This window comes from Anomaloglossus baeobatrachus, chromosome 6, assembly GCF_048569485.1.
Source record: "Anomaloglossus baeobatrachus isolate aAnoBae1 chromosome 6, aAnoBae1.hap1, whole genome shotgun sequence".
Lineage (NCBI taxonomy): Eukaryota > Metazoa > Chordata > Amphibia > Anura > Aromobatidae > Anomaloglossus > Anomaloglossus baeobatrachus.
In genome coordinates this window covers 134,615,431-134,638,991 of record NC_134358.1, presented here as the reverse complement: position 1 = coordinate 134,638,991, position 23,561 = coordinate 134,615,431, and the positions used below count along the sequence as shown (strand labels likewise).

The following is a 23,561-nucleotide window of genomic DNA, read 5'->3' as shown; positions in this document are numbered from 1 at the left end:
GAGAAAGTAGTGCATATGCATGAAGATAAATGAGCGGCCCCAGAGGTGAATGAGCGGCCTGGAAGCAGTTACAGTTATGCTGGAGACTTGGTAAGTATGAAGTGCTTGCGGGTCATTCCATGGTAACTTACGTTACATTCACAAGCCAAAAACAGAGTTAATAATGGCTACAGACTGTTCTTTGAAGGCAGGCACAAAAATGAGTGAATGTATATTGTACATTGAACTATTCTCAATAGATTTTAACACAGTTTGATTTTTCATTAATAACATTGAATTCTGTATTTCATTTCCATTACTTGGTAACTTGCGTTACTTTTGTGTAACGTAAGTTACCAAGTAATAACATTGTATTTTGTATTTAATTTCTATTGTTGAAAAATCAAATTGTGTTGAAATCTATTGAGAATAGTTCAATGTACAATATACATTCACTCATTTTTGTGCCTGACTTCAAAGAACAGTCTGTAGCCATTATTAACTCAATTTTTGGCTTGTGAATGTAACGGAATGACCCTTGCTCCTATCCCCCTATCCCTTCTTCCACCATTTTTAATTGCCGGATTCTGGTCCCCATAGACTTATATGGGGGACTGGCATCTGGCCAGATAACCGGAATCAATCTCGGGCCGGAACCAGGTTTTTTTTTGTAACCTGGTTAGTCCCGCCAGTCAAAGTTATCTGTGAGACGGCCGATGACTACTCAGAGGTCATCTGACCTGAGCATCAGTGGGAGGTCCTGCAAAATCAAGGCTATCCTTGTATCATGAACGACCTTCTTGTAATGACTTAATGCCAGATACACCAGAGATATTGTGAAGTCCATTACTCAGAGAGTCAAGGCTGTGGGTGGCACAAGTGGAACTTACACAATACGATATGTCAGAATGTTTAAAAGGGAAGATGTCAGCCCTTAGAGCTAGGTTTTACTAAGAAGTGCTGCAGATTTTCAAAGAAAACTGCTATAAAAACGAGCTAAGCACAAGTACATCAGGCTGTTTTTCTTTTTCTCTGTCCAGTTTGGTTTGATTGACATTTTTCACTATTTATATGTAGGGAGAGACAATCCTGGGGAAGATCCGCCAAAGAGAGATACCTGGTGGACCCAAGTATTCATTTCCGGTTTGTTTCCTGTGAAACATTAGTGTTTCTTAGTAAAACCTAACTGTCTGTAATGAGGGAGCCGATGTGTGGTCTGTGGTTTGGGCACTCACTTGGGTTGTATGGTGCTCATTGCCTTCAAGTCAGCAGTCACATGGACAGTAGATACAGTTCTGATTGTGAAAGCAGAGGCCTGATAGAGTGCACTATTTGAAGAAAACATTAAGATCAATCAACAAGGACCGATTTCTCAAACCTCCTGTGAAAAATTCCCGGTAGTTCGTTCCTGAGAACCTGATTGACATTTCTAAGAAATCTTTCAACTAAACGTGGAGCAGTGTTCTCGTGGCCGGGTGAGGAGTGTCGTCGTTACCTAGCATCAGCAAGAATGCTCCGAGCTGCATTACCTATTGTGAATACCTCTGTGAGCGCCATGTACAAACAAATCTGCGTACAAATGTGTTTCTCATGAAGTCATTATACAAACATCTGACCTTCTAATGTCTATTTTATGAAATATTTTCTGACACTTATTTCCTTAACCAGATATTCCCTTTCTTTCTTCGGCCTTATATATGGTATCTGTTCTAGAACTGGTTCTACTAGTTTTAGAGGTTTCAGGTAACAGAAGCCCTTTAGCGCACTGTGTAAACCTCCATGCATAGTAGGCTATTGTAGCTAAGAAGTAGTTTTGTTTGTACAGTATATAGATGGATAGATTTTTTTTTCCAGTATTGTGATAAGTTAGGGGAAAATTTGCTGGGAAATTCTGAAACCTTGTAAGATAATATGTCCTTTTAAATGCAGTTTGCTACAACATTTCTTGTAATTGAAGAACACAACTATGACCTCACTTTTAAAGTGACCCTTCAGGCTCAATCTTACGAAGTCTAATGTTTCAGTATATGCGCAGAAACTACCTGCTGTCAGTTACTACACATACTTAAAGGGGTGGTTCACCCATATTTTTTTATTGTGTAGTTCGATATTATATTGAGAAACAATGTTTCTCTCAAATACCTTATGTTGGCAATAGTGCCTGTGAGAGGCGCTATTACAGACCGCTGTTCCCCGCTCCAGTGACGTCACGTCAAGTTCTGCACTCGTCACATCCCTGCGGCCGGCTGCAGTCTTCCTGACTCACTGAGCTGTGGGCGGTGTTTCACCACTTGTCACAGCGCAGCACGTCTCCTGCTTGCAGCGTTCTGCTGTGAGGGAGGAGTGAGCAGGGAGCAGATGGGCTGTGATGAGCGGTGCAACACCGCCCACAGTTCAGTGAGTCAGGAAGACTGCAGCCGGCCGCAGGGATGTGACGTGTGCGGAACTTGATATGACGTCACCGGGGCGGGGAACAGCGGTCTGCAATAGCGCCTCTCACAGGCACTATTGCCAACATAAGGTATTTGAGAGAAACGTTGTTTCTCAATATAATTTCGAACTAGACAATAAAAAATATTGGTGAACACCCCTTTAATCGTTCTGCCCTTGCTGTAATACGGATAAATACATGTGTGGTCAATACAGAGCAATGGCACATGATTTATCCCTTCCAAATGACCAAGGGACATTCATCCTGTGCGGGGAAAAAAGGCAGTTCCAGAATGAAAGAGGAAGGGTTCTTTACAGTTAGAGCAGTCAAACTGTGGAATGCCTGACCACAAGATGTGGTAATGGTGGGTACAAAACCAGTATTTAAGAAAGAGCTATTTGCTTTTCTCATAACAAATGCCATTGTGCATTATAAATAAATAGCTGCCCGGGATAGTAACTGTCTCTCTGTTTCTCTCCCAGTCTCTTTCTGTCTCCTTCTCTGTCTGTCTCTCTGTCTTGCTCTCTATCACTTTGTCTGTCTCTTTGTCTGTCTCTTTGTCTGTCTCTTTGTCTTTGTCTGTCTGTCTCTGTCTATCTGTCTCTTTCCCTGTCCTGTCTCTTTGTCTGTCTCTTTCCCTGTCTGTCTCTTTCCCTGTCTGTCTCTTTCCCTGTCTGTCTCTTTCCCTGTCTGTCTCTTTCCCTGTCTGTCTCTTTCCCTGTCTGTCTTTGTCTGTCCGTTTCTTTCCCTGTCCCCTATCTTTCCCTGTCTCTTTGTCAGTCTGTGTCTGCCTGTCTGTCTGTCTCTTGTTTGTCTGTCTCTTTCCCTGGCTGCATTGTGATATGCTAACATTCCATTCAGGGGCGTGGCTGCGCATTCTTCTGACTTCTGGCTGCATTGTGGCTCCCAGCTCCTTTGACTTTAATGGAGGCAGGTGTTTTGGCGAATAACTGTAAAACGCGGGGTTAAAATTTCCCCTCAAAACATAGTCTATGACGTTCCCGGAGTCAAATGGAGTGTCTGTGCTTGTCTGTGATTGTACATGTGACGGTGAAAAAAATTCCTTTAGCGGACATACACACATACATACACACATACATACATATATACACACTGTACACTCAGCTTTATGTATTAGAAAATTATCTAGTAAAAAAGAATTTCTAACTGATAGAGAAAGGTTCAGCCTATGTCTTATTTTCAACTTTCACAACAATATAATAGTTCTTGGACATCAGATTTCTTACTCCCTGGTGAACTTGTGATTGGCTGTTATTTTATAAACACAGCTAATATGAGGGAGAGAGAAACATCCTGAGCCAATAATGAGATGGGAGGCGTGTCTATGACTACTGCAGACACTTCCTGATGTTCTGTAGATTAACTGAAGATCACAGCTCTGCCCTAAAATCGGCAAAGTAGCAAAGAATGCGGAAATTAATTCTGAAATAAGCGTAGCTGTGCGCTGACCTGGAACATAGAATTCCTGACTTGACAGTGGCTTTAATAATATTCATTATCAACTTGGCTTGTTCATCACTTGTCCACAATTGTTTCGAAAAAATCTCTTGTATGAGTATTTCTCCTCTAACAGAGGAGCATGGGAGAGATTTTTGACAATCTGAGCGGCACTTTAGAGGGTCCTTTAAATATACTTAAACATTAGCTATAAAAAGATCCTTGTAAGGACATTATATTAGCACCTGATGAAGAGGACTGATGTCCTGGATACGCGTTGTGCCCAATAAATTTTGATATTTTTATACATCTTTTCTCCCTATTACCTGCAGTGCCCGTTAAACCTCTAAAATATTTTTCCATGGATAAATATATTTAAAAATACTTGTGCTTATTTTTTTCATAAGTTTGTTTTAGTTCTCCAGTCCTGTTTAGGTTAAAATTAATATGGGTTGTCTGGTGAAAACAAGTTGTAGCCTATCCACAGCATAGGTGATAACTGACCATGGGGGACTGCTGGGACCCGCACCGATTGGCAGAATGGGGAATATTTATGCTCAACGAGGCACGTTTTAGCCCCAGCAGAGTGGATTGGCAGAGCACATGCCCAGTCACTGCTGAAATCATTCTCTATGGGGCACAAACATCGAGTAGAGCACTCGGCAGCCCCCTAGGGAATGAGTGGAGTGGTTGAGAAGCGCGCACTATTCTGCCTATCGCTGTGGGTCCCTGCGGTCAGACCCGTTCCTATCCTGTGAATAGATGGCATCTTGTTTTCACTTTGTAACCTGTTGAAATTTTTCACTTCTCTCCATGGTATTGCTGTAATCACAAGCCCAGCATCTTTTTTTCAATAAAACACACACACCTATCAATCCCTCATAATTTTGTTGTAATGATGCTCATGTTCTCTCCTGGTCTACTGGCATCCTCTTCTAGGGGGATATGCAAGAGACCACGGAAGTGACTCCCTGTCTACAGTTGTAAGTCTCACCCCTGTGGTTAGTGATTGACTGCAGGGGTCACATGCCCACGTAACAACAAAAGGATGCACAAGGATCCTATTGCAGCCCTACGGACTGATCGTGACCTGCAGGGACTGCGTAAAAATGAGGGTCAAGAGTCTCCTCTTTTGAATAGAGCTGTGGATAACCATGTACACTGGAACTACATCTACGCTGTGTGCAGAATTATTAGGCAAATGAGTATTTTGCTCAAATAATACTTTTTATACATGTCGTCCTACTCCAAGCTGTATAGGCTTGAGAGCCAACTACCAATTAAGTAAATCATGTGATGTGCAACTCTGTAATGAGGAGGGGGTGTGGTGTAATGACATCAACACCCTATATAAGGTGTGCTTAATTATTAGGCAACCTCCTTTCCTTTGGCAAAATGGGTCAGAAGAGAGATTTGACGGGCTCTGAAAAGTCCAAAATTGTGAAATGTCGTGCAGAGGGATGCAGCCGTCTTGAAATTGCCAAATTTTTGAAGCGTGATCACCGAACAATCAAACATTTCATGGTAAATAGCCAACAGGGTTTCAAGAAGCGTTTTGGGCAAAAAAAGGCACAAAATAATTGCTCATGAATTGAGGAAAATCTAGCGTGAAGCTGCCAAGATGCCATTTGCCACCAGTTTGGCCGTATTTCAGAGCTGCAACATTACTGGAGTATCAAAAAGCACAAGGTGTGCCATACTCAAGGACATGGCCAAGGTAAGGAAGGCTGAAAAACGACCACCTTTGAACAAGAAACATAAGATAAAACGTCATGACTGGGCCAAGAAATATCTTAAGACTGATTTTTCAAAGGTTTTATGGACTGATGAAATGAGAGTGACTCTTGATGGGCCAGATGGATGGGCCAGAGGCTGGATCAGTAAAGGGCAGAGAGCGCCACTCGACACAGACGCCAGCAAGGTGGAGGTGGGGTACTGGTATGGGCTGGTATCATCAAAGATGAACTTGTGGGACCTTTTTGGGTTGAGGATGGAGTGATGCTCAACTCCCAGACCTACTGCCAGTTTTTGGAAGACAACTTCTTCAAGCAGTGGTACAGGAAGAAGTCAGTATCGTTCAAGAAAAACGTGATTTTCATGCAGGACAATGCTCCATCACATGCATCCAACTACTCCACAGCGTGGCTGGCCAGTAAAGGTCTAAAAGATGAAAAAATAATGACATGGCACCCTTGTTCACCTGATCTGAACCCCATAGAGAACCTGAGGTCCCTCAAATGTAAGATCTACGGGGAGGGAAAACAGTAGACCTCTAGGAACATTTTTCACTTCTCTCCATGGTATTGCTGTAATCACAAGCCCAGCATCTTTTTTTCAATAAAACACACACACCTATCAATCCCTCATAATTTTGTTGTAATGATGCTCATGTTCTCTCCTGGTCTACTGGCATCCTCTTCTAGGGGGATATGCAAGAGACCACGGAAGTGACTCCCTGTCTACAGTTGTAAGTCTCACCCCTGTGGTTAGTGATTGACTGCAGGGGTCACATGCCCACGTAACAACAAAAGGATGCACAAGGATCCTATTGCAGCCCTACGGACTGATCGTGACCTGCAGGGACTGCGTAAAAATGAGGGTCAAGAGTCTCCTCTTTTGAATAGAGCTGTGGATAACCATGTACACTGGAACTACATCTACGCTGTGTGCAGAATTATTAGGCAAATGAGTATTTTGCTCAAATAATACTTTTTATACATGTCGTCCTACTCCAAGCTGTATAGGCTTGAGAGCCAACTACCAATTAAGTAAATCATGTGATGTGCAACTCTGTAATGAGGAGGGGGTGTGGTGTAATGACATCAACACCCTATATAAGGTGTGCTTAATTATTAGGCAACCTCCTTTCCTTTGGCAAAATGGGTCAGAAGAGAGATTTGACGGGCTCTGAAAAGTCCAAAATTGTGAAATGTCGTGCAGAGGGATGCAGCCGTCTTGAAATTGCCAAATTTTTGAAGCGTGATCACCGAACAATCAAACATTTCATGGTAAATAGCCAACAGGGTTTCAAGAAGCGTTTTGGGCAAAAAAAGGCACAAAATAATTGCTCATGAATTGAGGAAAATCTAGCGTGAAGCTGCCAAGATGCCATTTGCCACCAGTTTGGCCGTATTTCAGAGCTGCAACATTACTGGAGTATCAAAAAGCACAAGGTGTGCCATACTCAAGGACATGGCCAAGGTAAGGAAGGCTGAAAAACGACCACCTTTGAACAAGAAACATAAGATAAAACGTCATGACTGGGCCAAGAAATATCTTAAGACTGATTTTTCAAAGGTTTTATGGACTGATGAAATGAGAGTGACTCTTGATGGGCCAGATGGATGGGCCAGAGGCTGGATCAGTAAAGGGCAGAGAGCGCCACTCGACACAGACGCCAGCAAGGTGGAGGTGGGGTACTGGTATGGGCTGGTATCATCAAAGATGAACTTGTGGGACCTTTTTGGGTTGAGGATGGAGTGATGCTCAACTCCCAGACCTACTGCCAGTTTTTGGAAGACAACTTCTTCAAGCAGTGGTACAGGAAGAAGTCAGTATCGTTCAAGAAAAACGTGATTTTCATGCAGGACAATGCTCCATCACATGCATCCAACTACTCCACAGCGTGGCTGGCCAGTAAAGGTCTAAAAGATGAAAAAATAATGACATGGCACCCTTGTTCACCTGATCTGAACCCCATAGAGAACCTGAGGTCCCTCAAATGTAAGATCTACGGGGAGGGAAAACAGTAGACCTCTAGGAACAGTGTCTGGAGGCTGTGGTGGCTGCTGCACGCAATGTTGATCATAAACAGATAAAGCAACTGACAGAATCTATGGATGGTAGGCTGTTGAGTGTCATAAAGAAAGGTGGCTATATTGGTCACTAATTTTTCGGTGCTTTGTTTTTGCATGTCAGAAATGTTTATTTCTAAATTTTGTGTAGTTATATTGGTTTACCTGGTGAAAATAAACAAGTGAGATGGGAATATATTTGGTTTTTATTAAGTTGCCTAATAATTCTGCTCAGTAATAGTTACCTGCACAAACAGATATCCTCCTAAGATAGCCAAATCTAAAAAAAACCCACTCAAACTTCCAAAAATATTAAGCTTTGATATTTGAGTTTTTTGGTTGATTGAGAACATAGTTTGTGATCAATAATAAAAAAAAATCCTCTAAAATACAACTTGCCTAATAATTCTGCACACAGTGTAAAGTGTTTGGGCCTGCCAGCCATTGCCAAGTATAGCCCTCTATCTTTGGCAAATGGAGTACCATGCAGGCTCCACCACGGTTCCTTTCAGTCTCTGCACAGTTTGGTCAATTGAGATGGTATTTCATGGACCATGAAAGGTAATTTCAGGCTACATTAGGAAATCACTTGAGATGTTGACCCTGGGATTGTCAGATCCGCAGACAAGTGTGATGCGGATTTGGAGGTGCAGATGTCTGAGATTTCTGGTGGACTTTTCCCACAGCATCAGGCTCTTGTGAACATACTCTTCTCATACTACATTCAGCATTACGGAACCTCCAGCTGATAATTTTCCATTATCGGGTGAGTTGGTGACTTTTTTCTTAGCAGGTTTTTGTTTCTATCCTAATGTGGAAATGTCCTTTTAACTATAATAGACTGATTCAAGAGCAAAACTTCCTGTTTCAGTGCTGTCAACCCTATCAGCTCAACAAAACAAAAAAAGGAATTGAAAATATTTTTTATGAAACATTTGCATGTACACAGAATGGTAAAAAACACAGGGTGTGGAGAGAACTGACCGAAGACGATCATGTTGGCGAGATCGTGAAAGACTCGAGATGTATCTTATGGCTCTTTAGCACCTTGATGTAGTAAGTATTTTTTTTTTCTGGTCAAGTTAAAGTGGCAGACTGGAAAGAAGCTTAGTGTCTGTGTGCATGGTTTAGGGTCTTGTTGTACTCATGTATGTCTTAATAGTGAATCATTGCAGCTGAAAATGTCATATGATTTTCTGTTGTGCCTTAATTACATTGTTGGTATTTGATAGAAAGGTATGTAGTGTGAGAACGTGTAGTATGAGGAACAAGATAACTGTTCACAGATCACTGGTTCAAGATAGAAGTTTAAAGAGTAATCCACATTTTAACTTGTATTTAATAAATTAATAGAGCACATGAAAATGAGTAACTTTGTTATATATCTTATCAGACACATCTGCTGCTTTATGCCCTGAATTGTTCTTAAATATCAATTCCTGAGTAAAATCTGTATTCAATGTAGACATATGTTCACATTACTGAGATAGGAGATGGCAGTTGGTGAGGATGGCAGTTGGTGCGTTTAAAATTCTGTGCAGAAGGGAGGAAGACCTGGAGACAGAAACAGACACTCTGCTGCCGGATCTTCTGAAACAACAGTTGGGGTACGTACCCACGATCAGGATTCACAGCATTTTGGACGTTCTGTGTTTCCGCTGCTTCCAAAGTACTGCGTTGTACAGTAGAAGCTCAGTGGATGAGATTTATAAAAATCCCATGCCCACTGTGTTTCCTATCTCAGCAGCATAAACCAACCTGTGGCGCAGCTTTCCGGGCCGCAGCATGTCAATTTATGCTGCAGAGACGCAAGTGTTTTCTGCAGAGAGAACACAGACAAAGTTCGCAGCAGCCCGAACCTTGATCGTGGGCACAGACCCTGTGTTCTCCTGCGGAGAACACTCGCAGCCCCTCAGGAGAGGACGCGTTGCATTCAGGACTCGGCATGTCCTGATCATCTGATCATGTGCACCCACCGTTAGAACCGTGTGAACATCAATTGTCATTTCCTATCTCGGTAATGGAAAAAACTGTTCAGTTAAGTCAGATTTTACCCATGAATCTAGAAAAATATTTCTTTGATAATAAAAATTACATATTCTTATTTTTCTATACTTTTTAATTTATAAAATAAAAATAAGGCTGTGTGCACACATTGTGTTTTTATTGCGTTTTTTTGTTTCCATACATTTTTACTTGCAGATTTGCCCATATCTGCAGGGAAATCCTTATGCCATCAAAGTCAATGAGAATCTTGAAGTGTTGTCCACACATTGAGGATTTTTTCCTTACAGACAATATCTGCAGCATGTCAATTCTGCCTGAGGTTTTGGCTGCGTTTTCACCATTTGAAAGCAATGAACAAAACGCATAAAAAAGAGGCAAACGTGTGTTTTTGCCTCTGCGGTTTTCCTGCCAAGAGATGCAGTTGTCGCGGGCGGAGGAGGGGACGCTGCGCTCTCCCACTGCTCGGGTCCGGCCGCTGCTGCTGCTGCGGCTGCTGCTCGGTGGTGGCTCGAGCGGTGGGCCGGATCCCGGGGACTCGAGCGGCGCTCCTCGCCCGTGAGTGAAAAGGGTGGGGATTGATTGTGGGGATTTGATATTGTCCGTGACGCCACCCACGGTTGTGGTGAGGTTGGTGACCCCACCGCTGCTCTGGACGGGGATCCCGGGAGCGATGACAGGGAGCAGCTTGGATGTTGGTTCTCCCCTCCGTGGGTAGGGGGTTGGTTGTCCCGGGGCCCGGTGAGGGGGTAGGTTTGGATGGCAGGCGGGTTACGGGGCCTGGCCAGGTGCAGGGTCGCGGGGGAAGTGCTGTGCCGCACGGCACGGTGGTACTCACTCAGCCAATGATGTTCACAGAGCCTCCGGTAAAACAAACGGCTGGATGGACGGGTCCCACAGATGGCTGCGGTGTTTCTCCTCCCGGCAGGTTGATGATGACTGCCTTTCCCTGCACCTGTGTAGTGTGTACGGTTCCAATGGGTTCCCACCGGTAACCCGCTCCCCAGCTTGAAGGTTGCTGAAGGAGCCCTTTTTGCCCGCAGGCTCTGGCCCTGGGAACTTTAGCCTTGGCGGTGACTGTGTTTCCCTCTCTTGGTTGGACTGTTGCCTTCTGTCGGGACTTGGCTGCTGGGAAACCCAGGAGGTTCCCTTCGCTAACGGATTTGGCAAAATCACGGCGACTCCTAGCCTTGCCGGGGTCCGTAAGCCCCTGCCGGATGGTGCTGGCTTCTCTTAGTGTACCGGTCCGGTACCGCCGGGCCACCGCCCGTCCACGGTCCTTACGGCTAGCTCCAATAGGCCACTCCTGCAAATGGTCACCACCGTCTGCCAACCTTGCTGTTCCGTCCGGGCCACACACCCGGACCAACTTCAGTCTGCTCCTCTACCGCTTTCCTTCCTCTCACCTCCACTTCCAAACTGAACTCCCTACTTTTCCCGCCTCCAGGAATGTGAACTCCTCAGTGGGCGGGGCAACTGCCTGGCCCACCCCCTGGTGTGAACATCAGCCCCTGGAGGAAGGCAACAAGGGTTTTCGTCTGACTTCAGTGTGCCTGACCGGGAGTGTGGGGTGTGTTGGTGTTGTTCTGTGACGACCTGGCTTGTCCAGGACGCCACACAGATTTGGTGCAGAAATTTCTGCAACCAAATTTCCAACATGTGCACATAGCCTAAGGCTATGTGCGCACGTTGCGTACTGTCCCTGCAGAAATTTCTGCAGCGATTTGAACAGCACACGTGCGCTTCAAAACAGTCCGTAATGAAAAAAAAAAAAAGCTGATTTCATGCGCTCTGACTGCAGCCCCTCCCATAGACAGAGCGGGACCTGCAGGCAGAGCGCACGAAAAAAGTGACATGTCACTTCTTAGAACGCACGCTTCGGGCAGCAGCCGAAACGCTGCGCTCTAATACGCCACGTGCGCACGGCTCCTGCATAATCTTCATAGATTATGCAGGGGACGCAGGACGCATGCAGTTACGCTGCGGTGCAGATCGCAGCGTAACTGCATGCAATTACGCAACGTGTGCAGATAGCCTTAGACTGTAAAAAGCGGGCTTTACACGCTACAATATCGTTAATGAATTATCGTCAGGGTCACGGTGTATGTGACGCACATCTGGCGTCATTAACGATATCGCAGTGTGTGACACTTATGAGCGACCTTAAACGATCACAAAAGCGGTCAAAATCGTTTGCCGCGGAGAGGTCGTCCTGAAACAAAAAATCGTTTTCTGTTTATTAGCGACGTTGTTCCTCATTCCTGCAGCACCACACATTGCTATGTGTGACACCGCAGGAGTGACGAACATCTCCTTCCCTGCCTCCACCAGCAATGCGGAAGGAAGGAGGTGGGCGGGATGTTACGTCCCGCTCATCTCCGCTCCTCCGCTTTTATTGGACACCTGCCGTGTGACGTCGCTGTGACGCCGCACGAACCGCCCCCTTAGAAAGGAGGCGGTTCGCTGGCCAGAGCGACGTCGCAGGGCAGGTAAGTGCGTATGAAATGTGTATGGAGCTACAGTACTTCCTTAGCACTTAGGGGTACTTTGCACACTACGACATCGCGGCTGCGATGTCGGTGGGGTCAAATCGAAAGTGACGCACATCCGGCGTCGCTGTCGATATCGTAGTGTGTAAAGCGTTTTTGATACAATTAACGAGCGCAAAAGCGTCGTAATCGTATCATCGGTGTAGTGTCCGACAATTTCATAATTGCGCGGCAGCGACGGTACGATGTTGCTCCTCGTTCCCCTGCGGCAGCACACATCGCTGTGTGAGAAGCCGCAGGAGCGAGGAACATCAGCTTACCTGCGTCACCGCGGCTCACGCCGGCTAAGCGGAAGGACTGAGGTGGGCAGGATGTTTACGGCCCGCTCATCTCCGCCCCTCCGCTTCTATTGGCCGCCTGCCGTGTTACGTCGCTTTGACGCCGCACGACCCGCCCCCTGAGGAAGGAGGCGGATCGCCGGCCAGAGCTACGTCGCAGGGCAGGTGAGTGCATGTGAAGCTGCCGTAGCGATAATGTTCGCTATGGCAGTGATCGCACGTACGATGGGGGCGGGGACTATCACGCTCGACATCGCTAGCCGATGCTAGCGATGTCACAGTGTGTAAAGCCCGCTTAACTCTTTAAGTACACGTTCTAATAGAGTGACTACAAAGTGTATTTTCTACTGTTGATTGCGAGTGGAATGCCATTTTAGGTTTCATGTCAATGATCAGGGCTCACAGCGTTTTGGACGCAGCGTGTTTCAGCTGCTTTCAAAATTCTGCGATGTACAGTACATGCACAGTGGATGGGATTTCTAGAAATCCCATGCCCACCCTGCATGTGTGGCCCGCAGCGTAAACTGACCTGCGGTGCGGCTTTCTGATACACAAACATGTCAATTCTTTGCTGCGGAGCCACAAGCGTTCTCTGCAAGGAGAACACAAGCGAGAGACCACAGCACACTGAATCCTGATCATGGGTATGAGCAGCTGCGGTCTCCTGTGGAGGAGACACGTGGCCCCGCAGATCAGGACCCACGGCATCCAGGAATCAGCGGGTCCTGATTGTGGGCACGTACCCTTAAGGGCTCAGTTTTATTTACATTTGATCACCAAAGAAGGGTTTATACAGCCACATTTCTCCCCATAGAGAGTCGCCAGTGGCAATATAACAAGTTAATCTGTGCTTGCTCATTGTTCAGTTGAATGCTGCCATGTGTTGAAATAGGATTATTATTGAAGAGCGAGTGTTTTTTAGGACTGCTCTTCCTGACTTTTTTTTTGGGGGGGGGGGCGCAATGGAAAGTATTTTCAGTCCAGATATTCTCAGCAATGTCAGTGATTAGTTCTAACTAAAGCCCCTTTCACACATCAGTTTTTTGCCATCAGTCACAATCCGTCGAATTTTGAAAAAAAATGGATCCGGCGACCGATGTTGCTGGATCAGGTTTTCTCCCGTCGACTTGTATTAGCGACGGATTGCGACGGATGGCCTCACATTTCATCCGTCGTTCGACGGATCCGTCAAAAAATGTTTGTCCGTCCGACGGAGACAACATCCACAGTAACGTTTTTTGTGTACGTTGAAAAGATGGACAGCGACGCATCCATCGCCGTTCATCGTTTGGTAGAATGGAAGCCTATGGGCGCAGGATTTGTCGTCATCCGTCAAATGACGGAATCCGGCGACTGATTCCGTTTTTTTAAACTGAGCATGCTCCAATTTATTATTTAGTCCCCAACTAGATTGATCCCTTGAAAATCAGATCCGTCGCATATTAGCCAGAATCTGCGACGTATCCGTTGATCCGTCGAGAAAAGGGATTGTGAAAGATGGCAAAAAACTGATGTGTGAAAGGGGCTTTAGGTGGACATACACATTCGAGGAGTGTTAGCTAAATTCACTGGTTTCGGCAGGACCACTTACTGACCTGTGTGTGGAGGAGCTCAGGAACAGGCCGTTGCTAGACTTATGGCTCATCATAATGCACAATTCCACCTGCTTTGGTAGAAGTGACCCCCTTACCGCTTGGCTCCTGTGCGGCTGCATAAGTTGCATTGGGGGAGGTGGTATGTCCGCTCCTGGTTTAGGTGACCGAATGCTGATGTTGACTGTAAGTTTCAGGCTCATTATATATTTCATGGGAGATGAGTGGGTGCCAGAGGTTTTTATTACAGTGTACATGATCAGTAATTCCCAGGTTACTTGCACTTTAGTTGCGTACAATAAAAAGAAGTACGATAAATCCGTAGAGTTTGCCGCTGGGTATTATTATGCACATATATAGTGTTGTATGGTAAGTAGGTTGCAGTGCTCATGAGAAAGATGGTGATACAGGTTTGAAGATTTTTTTTTTTTTTTGCCCAATATTAAGGCATTCATTACAACTGAAGTGGAACCTTAAGGGGAATCTGTCAGCATATTTTTGCATCTTGAAGGGGTTATCCACTACTGTCATGCCCTTCTCAATCCCCATGTCCCATCCCAGTAATATAATGACACTTATGCTTACCTCCAGTACTGTTCCAAAGGTGTCTGCTTCTGCTCTTTGGGGGATTGCGCAACATTATTATGTCAAGCCATCCCTGCAGCCAATCAGCGCTGGCTTCACTATCCCCTCCTTCATACACATTGGACATTGAGAGGAAACGAGAGCAACGGCTGGATGTCTGATTTGCCCTAACGAGGGGATAGTGAAGCCAGCGCTGATTGACCGCAGGGATCGCTTAACATAATAATGTTGCGCAATCCCCAGAAGAGTTAAGGCCTTTTTACACACTGCAACATCGCTAGTGATATCGCTGTAATGTCACCAGTTTTGTGACATAATAGCGACCTCCCCAGCGACATTGCAGTGTGTGAAACGCATCAGCGACCTGGCCCCCGCTGTGAGGTCGCTGATCGCTACACATCTCTCAGGAACATTTTTTGGTCCTTTGTTTCCCGTTGTGCAGCATGCATTGTTGTGTTTGACACAGTTATAAAGACTTCGTTAGCGACTTCCCTTTCAAATAGCTGCTTTGACACGTGCCCTACGACCAGCTAGATTATTCTGCAGGTCCGTATCTCTGCTGCGTCGTTGGCCAGGTTTGCCTGTTGGACAGCTCACCAGAGACTTTCCAGCGATCCCGGACAGGTTGGGATCGCTGGTGGGATCGCTAGAAAGTCTCAGTGTGTAAAGGGGCCTTTAGTACTGGCACTGATGGAACGGTATCATAGGTGAGCAGAAGTTTTATTCTATTTCGTGGTGGGGACGTGGGGGATTGAGAATAGGTCTGAGCATCACCATGCTCGGACTGGCCAGCAGCTCTCCTATTCTGAGAGTGCATAGTGACATGCTCAGGTCAGGAGAGCCACCGGCCAGTCTGAGCAATGAGGTCCATCTTTGGGGGAGTCAAACGGTCCTGTGACTGCGCCCTAAAGAACACTGCTGCAAAAACACAGTCAGAAGCAGATTCAAGCTGATTGTATGTCCCGAGTTTCCCTTTCTATGCCTTGATATTTGTTAACTTGATCTTAAGGCTGGGAATAAGTTCCGCATTATACCATAAGTTATTTTTTTTTTTTTAGCTGTTCTATGTAAGCTCAGACACATGCATGCACCAAGTTCTGTGCAGTATGTAGTTTTACTCCTTGACTTTGTATCGGTTTTACTTCGTATTTTGGTAATCTGCCTAAAACGTGATCCTTGAGAGGAGATTTTGAGGAGTCTCTAACTGCATAACGTGATGGTGCTTGTATTTTCGTATAGACACTGCCGGGACTGTCCTGAATACATACATTGAAATCATGTATCTAACAGTATTGTTCCATGAAATCTAAACTTGAAGGTGTGTTTTGTTTTCTCATAACAAATAGACCTTGACCGTTTCATCCTGAGCTTTGGTTTATAAATTCAATGCCATGTCTACCGTCAAGTTTACATTTTATGTAGGCAGTACAGTAAGATTAATAATTCCTGCTAATGAGGCGAAACGTTCTATGGGTGGTCTTATCGGCAATGAGAGGTTGTCACTCAGTCTCTTAGATATTAGGTTTGTTTCGTTGGTGGTATTCTCAATATTCTCAATGAAGATGGCCTCTATGCATTATACTTGGTCATAGATAATCGAGTTTGGATAAAGGGTTGGTCTGTTTGGGAAGGTTTCATTGTAGTTAATGTACCATAAGTGTTTCCTAATAGAAAATCCCTTTAATATAAGTGCAGCCACATGTTATCAGCTCTCCAATCTGATTCTTAGATTTTCTTCCCAGCGAGAGCCCCCTTAATCCCCCTACCTCTGTGACATCATATGCCATAATTGAACAAATGGATATTTTAATTTACACAACTACATATACTCAGCCCAAAGTGTTGGCACCCTTAAAATTGTTTCAGAAAGTGAAGTTTATTTCCCATATACTTATTACAATTACATGTTTTGTTATATACATGTTTATTTGCTTTGTGTGTATTGGAACAACACAAAAAATAAGAAAAAAAAATGGTGGCAAATTGGACATAATTTCGCACAAAGTTCAAAAAATGGGCCAGACAAAATTGTTGGGACCCTTAACTCAATATTTGGTTGCTCACCCTTTGCAATAAATAACTGCAATCAATCGCTCTCTATAACCATTAACAAGCTTCTTACACCTCTCAACTGGAATTTTGGACCACTCTTCTTTTGCTAACTGCTCCAGGTCTCTCATATTTGAAGGTGCCTTCTCCAAACAGCAATGTTAAGATCTCTGCACAGGTAGTCAAAAGGATTTAGAACCAATTTCATTGCCGCCACTTCAGAACTCTCCAGCTCTTTGTTTCCTTCCATTTCTGCGGGCTTCTTGTAGAATATTTGGGTTCATTATCCTGCGAGAAGATCCAAGACCTAGGACACAAACCCAGCTTTCTAATACTGGGCACTACATTGTAACCCAAAATCCTTTGATAATCTTCATATTTCTGACTAAGCAAAACCACCCCAAAACATCTTAGTACCTAAAATGAAATATGGTAAAGGTTCAGTGTTATTTTCTTTGTAGTTTGTTTTGTTTTTTTCCGATAAACGGTAGAAGGATGTGCTTTACCAAAAAGCTCTATCTTGTTCCCATCTCTCCACAAGACTGTTTCCCAGGAGGATTTTGGGTTACTCACATACATTTTGGCAAACTGCAGTCTAGCTTTTTTATGTCTTCGTGTCAGCAGTGGGGTCCTCCTGGGTCTCCTGCCATAGCGTTTCATTTCATTGAAATATTGATGGATAGTTTGTGCTGACACTGATGAACCCTGAGCCAGCATGACAGCTTGAATTTCTTTGCTAACACTTTCGGCCATGACTTTAGGTGTGAATCTTTAGTGTGTTTCATCTGTCTAAACTCAATCTCATTGCATTTATTATTGCAGGAAATATGGGATGTATCAAATCAAAAACGAAAGACCCAACATCTACGATTGGAAACGATATCAAGAGCTATCCAGTACGTAAACCTGAACGAACTATTTATGTACCAGATCCAACGTCCAATAAGCAGCAAAGGCCAGTAAGTAGATAGATGAGGAGAGAATGAATTCAGTGCCACCCACATTTTTTCATACTGTTACCATTCTTTTCTTATGTGTAGGATTTTTGGCCAATAGCTGACATTCTAGCTGCTGGTGCTTTAGTCTTCACGGGTTTTATTTTACTCTCTCTATACAAATACATAATTATAATCACTGAATCTCTCTAGCCAAAGGTATCTCAGCTACACTTATAATACATGGATTATTAAAAAAATATGTTCCCACCACATTTTTTGGGCCGTAGATGACTAAGCTCTCCTATTATTAGTAGTCAGAATTAATTTTTTGTTAGTCAAAATTCAACTTGGATTGCCAATTTCTTATTCCATCTATTCCATTTATTGAGTACAAAACAATGTGGCGAGTGCATGCTTGGCTGCAGTGTTGATTTACACTGCTTCGTGTGACGTAGAGATTTCACATGGAGGTATACAAACTGGGTAGTAAAATCTTCTGATCATGCAGTTAGGTTTTTTAATGATCAAGCGCAGACATGGTAGTAATATGATCTTCCCTAAGTTTTTAATTCCTAAAGCGAATTTCAAGAACAGGAGTCCATGCAATCCATTAATAGCCACATTATTGCCATTACGGTGATATATCTTCACTATAAGTGAGTAGAGGAAAAAGACACTCTTAAAGTGAACCTGTCGGCCTCCCCAACCCAAAACCCTCCCCTCCATCCAAACCACCCCAATGTTTAATTCTGCTTTTAATATACATTCATACAAGGCCCTTTTTGGTGACTTGTTGCATTGTCTATTGCCATAAAATCATAATATTACTTGGCCTGTGCTATATTAATTAGTGGGAGACTAGGACTAATCAATTACCATAAAACCCTATCTAAAACTTAACATTTACTCTTAATTTAATACTAAAAGGTACAATACCACAATTGTGTGAATAAAGTGATTTTGTGCACAGAAGAGAGAGGGAAAATAAATCCCTACAATGTCCACTCCCTCCTGTGCTCTACCTAACCATGGAGGTTGGCACCCTAAAGATACGTAGTGGAGCCGCCACTCCTCGACGACTGTCCCTGCTATGACCCTATGAGCCCCTAGCCAAAAGATAAAGTGCAGTGCGCATATATAAAGTGCAGTGCAAAACCATAAAGTGATACTGTGCCAATATGGAGCTCACAATCAACCTCAAAAGATAAGAGGCCGCAATCCTTTCTCAATGAGAATCTCAATTATAGCAGGGACATAGAACTTAGCTTATGCTGCCTCAACGCGTTTCCCCATTTCATGGTTCATCAGGAGGCCGATATCCATCTGTTGTGGTACGATAAACCTGTGGCAGCCAGTGTGCTGCCAGATTCACATGATGCTAAGGGGACCACCAGGTGATTAATTTACCTTATAACCCCTCAGGTGTCCTCCAATTCCAGGTTCTAGCCAATAAGCATTATGATTCTCTATTACCTTATTCGCTGTGACAATATGATCCGTTGCTGCTCCTCCACATGTCCTACAATGGTGCCCGCGTTCACTTCCGCGTTCCACAGTGGAACGCCCGCGCGTCCCGCCCCCATACACGTGGGGCCGCGTCAATGCGCGTGCTCCAAGGGGCGGATCCCAGAACGGGTACAGGCACAATGTCAACCGACTCCTCCCCCAGACAAGGTGGGTCCAGAGCTCATGCCAAGTCGGCCGAACAGTATAATAACCTCATTACTTCCGCGTTCCACAGTGGAACGCATGCCTATGACACTTCTGTATTGTAGATTACAGTGCATTAAATATTTAACCGGTCTCCACACATACAACCCGCACACATAGCGATACATAGCAGTGTAAGCAGGTCTAGAGGTACCATAATTACTCGTCTTATAGATGTATTTATTAGGTTAGGGAAGTATAATATTCCAGCCGGATTCCTAGACAGGGGGAGGGGTGGTGGGATGGAGAATTTGATGCTAGGTGGACTTATTGTGGTGCGGGTATATTAGAGATGTATCACATTACAATGATACCTCCTTGTTACACTCTGGATCTTGGAGGACACCTGATTTGATACATAGATGAATAATTTTAGCTATCCTAAAAAGCAGGACAGCTAATGCCAGACTTTCTATCTTAAGACCACCTCCAGTGTCACCCTGTTGTTACAAGAAACACGTGTAGGATAACTGTTCATTGATTCCCTTGGGGGTTAGGGAATCCAGTCTTAAGGTCCATTCGCTCTCTTTCTGTAGTATACACCTATCAAAATCACCCCCTCTAGGATTAGGCTTGACAACCTCCATGACACAGAAGGACACCTGGTGTGGATTTCCTCCATGTTTTTCAATCACGTGCCTGGCCAAAGGGGTATCCCGCTTGTTGCGGATGTCGCCCAAATGTTCCCCCACCCGCCTCCTGAACTCTCTCCTCGTCTTACCCAAATAGTCCAGGGGGCAGGTGCAGGTAACCACATAAACGACACCCGTAGTTTTGCAGTTGGCAAAGTCCCTAATGAAGAACTCCTTTCCGTTTCTTGCACTCTTAACAGACTTAGATGGTCTCATATAACCACAATAGGAGCAATCCCCACAGCGAAAAAATCCACACACCTTTCTATCTAACCACGTCCCTGTTGGCATTGGCTTCCTATAGAAGATGTGTACAAAATGGTCCCTAAGTGAACGACCCCTCCTATAGGTTATACTTGGCTTCTAGAGACACTCTTAAAGTGAACCTGTCGGCCTCCCCAACCCAAAACCCTCCCCTCCATCCAAACCACCCCCATGTTTAATTCTGCTTTTAATATACATTCAAACAAGGCCCTTTTTGGTGACTTGTTACATTGTCTATTGCCATAAAATCATAATATTACTTGGCCTGTGCTATATTAATTAGTGGGAGACTAGGACTAATCCTCCCATTGTGGGCGTGAGGGACATTATTTGCAAGAGTTGTGTCACCACCGACTCTTTGCAAATCTCTGCCTGGCTAACATTGTGCAGTAACTCGGTTGTACGCACCCCAGCTTCATCAGGCACTGGCTGTATGATCTTAACCAAGTATGTTTGATTCTGAAAAGCTGCATCGTTTCAGAGAAGAACATACTTTAAAAGACTGGGAACTGCGCTGCTCAGGAGACTTGTTACTCCAGGGCAGCATCTGGAAGAATTTGCCAAGGACTTTCCTTTGCAACTAATCTCTCCCTATACACACACATAGGGAGAGACTTGTCAATCCAGGGCAGTGGGCTTTTAAAGTGTGTTGCTTTCTGAAACGCCGCAGTGTTTCAGAGTCAGAGATATCTGGCTGAGATCATACAGCCAGTCTTAAATACATGCTGCCTGTGAATTGGGCAGCAGGTATCAGCTGTCCCTTTTAACATATTACAAATTGTGGTTTACTACTACTACTACTACTACTACTACTACTACTACTACTACTACTACGTAATTTGCTAGACCTTACTTCCGGTATATATGTCTAGATCCTGGTATATATGTCTAATTTCCTGGTATATGTTTCCCCCATGTTAGGCCCAATCCTTGTATAGATGTTTCCCATCTTGTTGTATACACTTCCCATCTTGGGCCCATCATAGTAAATATGTAACTCATCCAGGGGTATCTGTTCCTCATCCTGGTATATATATCCTCCATCCTATGCCAATCCTGGTATATATGTCCTCCATCCTATGCCCATCCTGGTATATATGGTTCCCATTCTGGGCTGACCTTGGTATACATATACTCCATCCTGATATATATGTTTCCTATCTTTGTATACACATTTCCCATCCTGGCCCTATTCTTATACAGTGGAGAAAATTAGTTTTTGATACACTGCCGATTTTACAAGTTTTCCCACCTACAAAGAATGGAAAGGTCTGTAATTTTTATTATAGGTACACTTCAACTGTGACAGACATTATCCCAAAAAATATATCCAGAAAATCACATTGTATGATTCTTAAATAATTAATTTCTTTTTTATTGAATGAAATAAGTTTTTGATAGAATAGAAAAACAGAACTTAATATTTGGTACAGAAACCTTTGTTTGCAATTACTGAGGTCAGACATTTCCTGTAGTTCTTGACCCAAGTGTTTGCACAGCTGCAGCAGGGATCTTGGCCCACTCCTCCATTCAGATCTTCTCCAAATTGTTCAGGTTTCGGGGCTGTCGCTGGGCAACACTGAGCTTCAGCTCCCTCCAAAGATTTTCTATTAGGTTCAGGTCTTTAGACTGGCTAGGCAACTCCAGGACATAGAAATGCTTCTTACAGAGCCACTCCTTAATTGCACTGGTTGTGTGTTCTGGGTAATTATCATGCTGAAAGACCCAGGCATGACCCATCTTCAATGCTCTTACTGAGGGAAGGAGGTTGTTGGCCAAAATCTTGCGATGTGTCACCCCATCCATCCTCCCGTCAATATAGCACAGTCGTCCTGTCCCTTCTGCATAAGAGCAACCCCAAAGTATGATGTTTCCACCACAATGTTTCATGGTTGGGACGGTGTTCTTGGAGTTGTACTCATCCTTCTTTTTCTTCCTCCAAACAGAGAGTGGAGTTGATACCAAAATTTTCTATTTTTTTCTCATCTGACCACATGATCTTCTCTCATGCCTCCTCTGGATTATCCAGATAGTTATTGGGGAACTTCAAATAAGCCTGAACATGTGCTGGCCTGAGTAGGAGAATTTTGTGTGCCCTGCAGGATTTTAATCCATAATGGCGTAGTGTATTACTAACAGGACTGTGGTCCCAGCTGTCTTCAGGTCATTGAACAGGGCCTACCGTGTACTTCTAGTGTGATTCCTGTCCTTTCTCAGAATCAGAACCCAGACCAAGTAAGATTGACAGTCATCTTGTGTTTCTTCCATTTTCTAATAATTGTGCCAACAGTTGTTGCCTTTTCACCAAGCTTATTGCCTATTGTCCTGTAGACCATTGCAGCCTTGTGCAGGTCTACAATTTTGTCCCTGGTGTCCTTTTGACAGCTCAATGGTTTTGGCTATGGTGGAGAGGTTGGAGTGTGATTGATTGTGTGTGGACAGGTGTCTTTTATACAGGTAACTAGAAGGTGGCCCGATTCTACGCATCGGGTATTCTAGAATTTACGTATTGTGTAGTTCATGTATGATTTTTGTTATATATATATATATATATATATATATATATAGATGTTGTTGTGTGTAGTTACCAAGTGTTTGTGTAGGGGCTGTACATGTTCTGGGTGTTGTCTGGGTGTGACGGGGGGTGAGAGCGGTGTTGTATGTGTGTTGCGTGTGTTGCGTTGTTTGTGGAGCGCTGTGTGTCTGTAGCGTTGTGTGTGTGTTGCGCGGTTTGTGTGTGTGTGGTGTGTTTTGGGGGGAGGTATGTTTTGTGCAATGTGTGTGTTGTGCGGTATGTGCGTATATTTGTGTGTGCCGCGGTGTTTGTGTGTTGGGTGCTGTGTGTGCGCAGCGTTGTCTGTGTGTGTGGGTGTCTGTGTAGGGCAGTTGTTTCTGGTTCCCAGTGTGTGTGTGTGTGTGTGTGGTGTGTGGTGTGTTGTGCAGTGCGCGCGCGCGTGTGTGTGTGTGTGTTTTGGGGGGAGGTGCGCACTCCCAAACGTGCTCCATCCCCCATGCAGCGCACTCCCCATCGTGCTCCATCCCCCATGCAGCGCACTCCCCATCGTGCTCCATCCCCTATGCTGCGCACCCCCCATCGTGCTCCATCTCCCATGCTGCGCACTCCCAAACGTGCTCCATCCGCCATGCTGCGCACTGCCAAACGTGCTCCATCCGCCATGCTGCGCACTCCCAAACGTGCTCCATCCGCCATACTCCGCACTCCCCATCGTGCTCCATCCCCCATGCAGCGCACTCCCCATCGTGCTCCATCCCCTATGCTGCGCACCCCCTATCGTGC

At 44.6% G+C, this 23,561-nt stretch overlaps 1 protein-coding gene across 5 annotated transcripts in view; it reads left to right on the top strand.

The window, feature by feature from the left end:
* LYN (LYN proto-oncogene, Src family tyrosine kinase) overlaps positions 1-23,561 on the top strand; it is a 133,330-nt gene that overhangs the window by 50,302 nt on the left and 59,467 nt on the right. For 2 of the 5 annotated variants that reach the window (XM_075353258.1, XM_075353260.1), the window contains exon 2: positions 17,542-17,678. In XM_075353258.1, coding sequence (XP_075209373.1) covers positions 17,547-17,678 — 132 coding nt within the window. In that variant the 5' untranslated portion in view covers positions 17,542-17,546. Of the gene's footprint in view, positions 1-8,634; positions 8,719-17,541; positions 17,679-23,561 lie in introns of those variants that run through there. The other 3 variants (XM_075353262.1, XM_075353259.1, XM_075353261.1) reach the window with 3 other exon arrangements.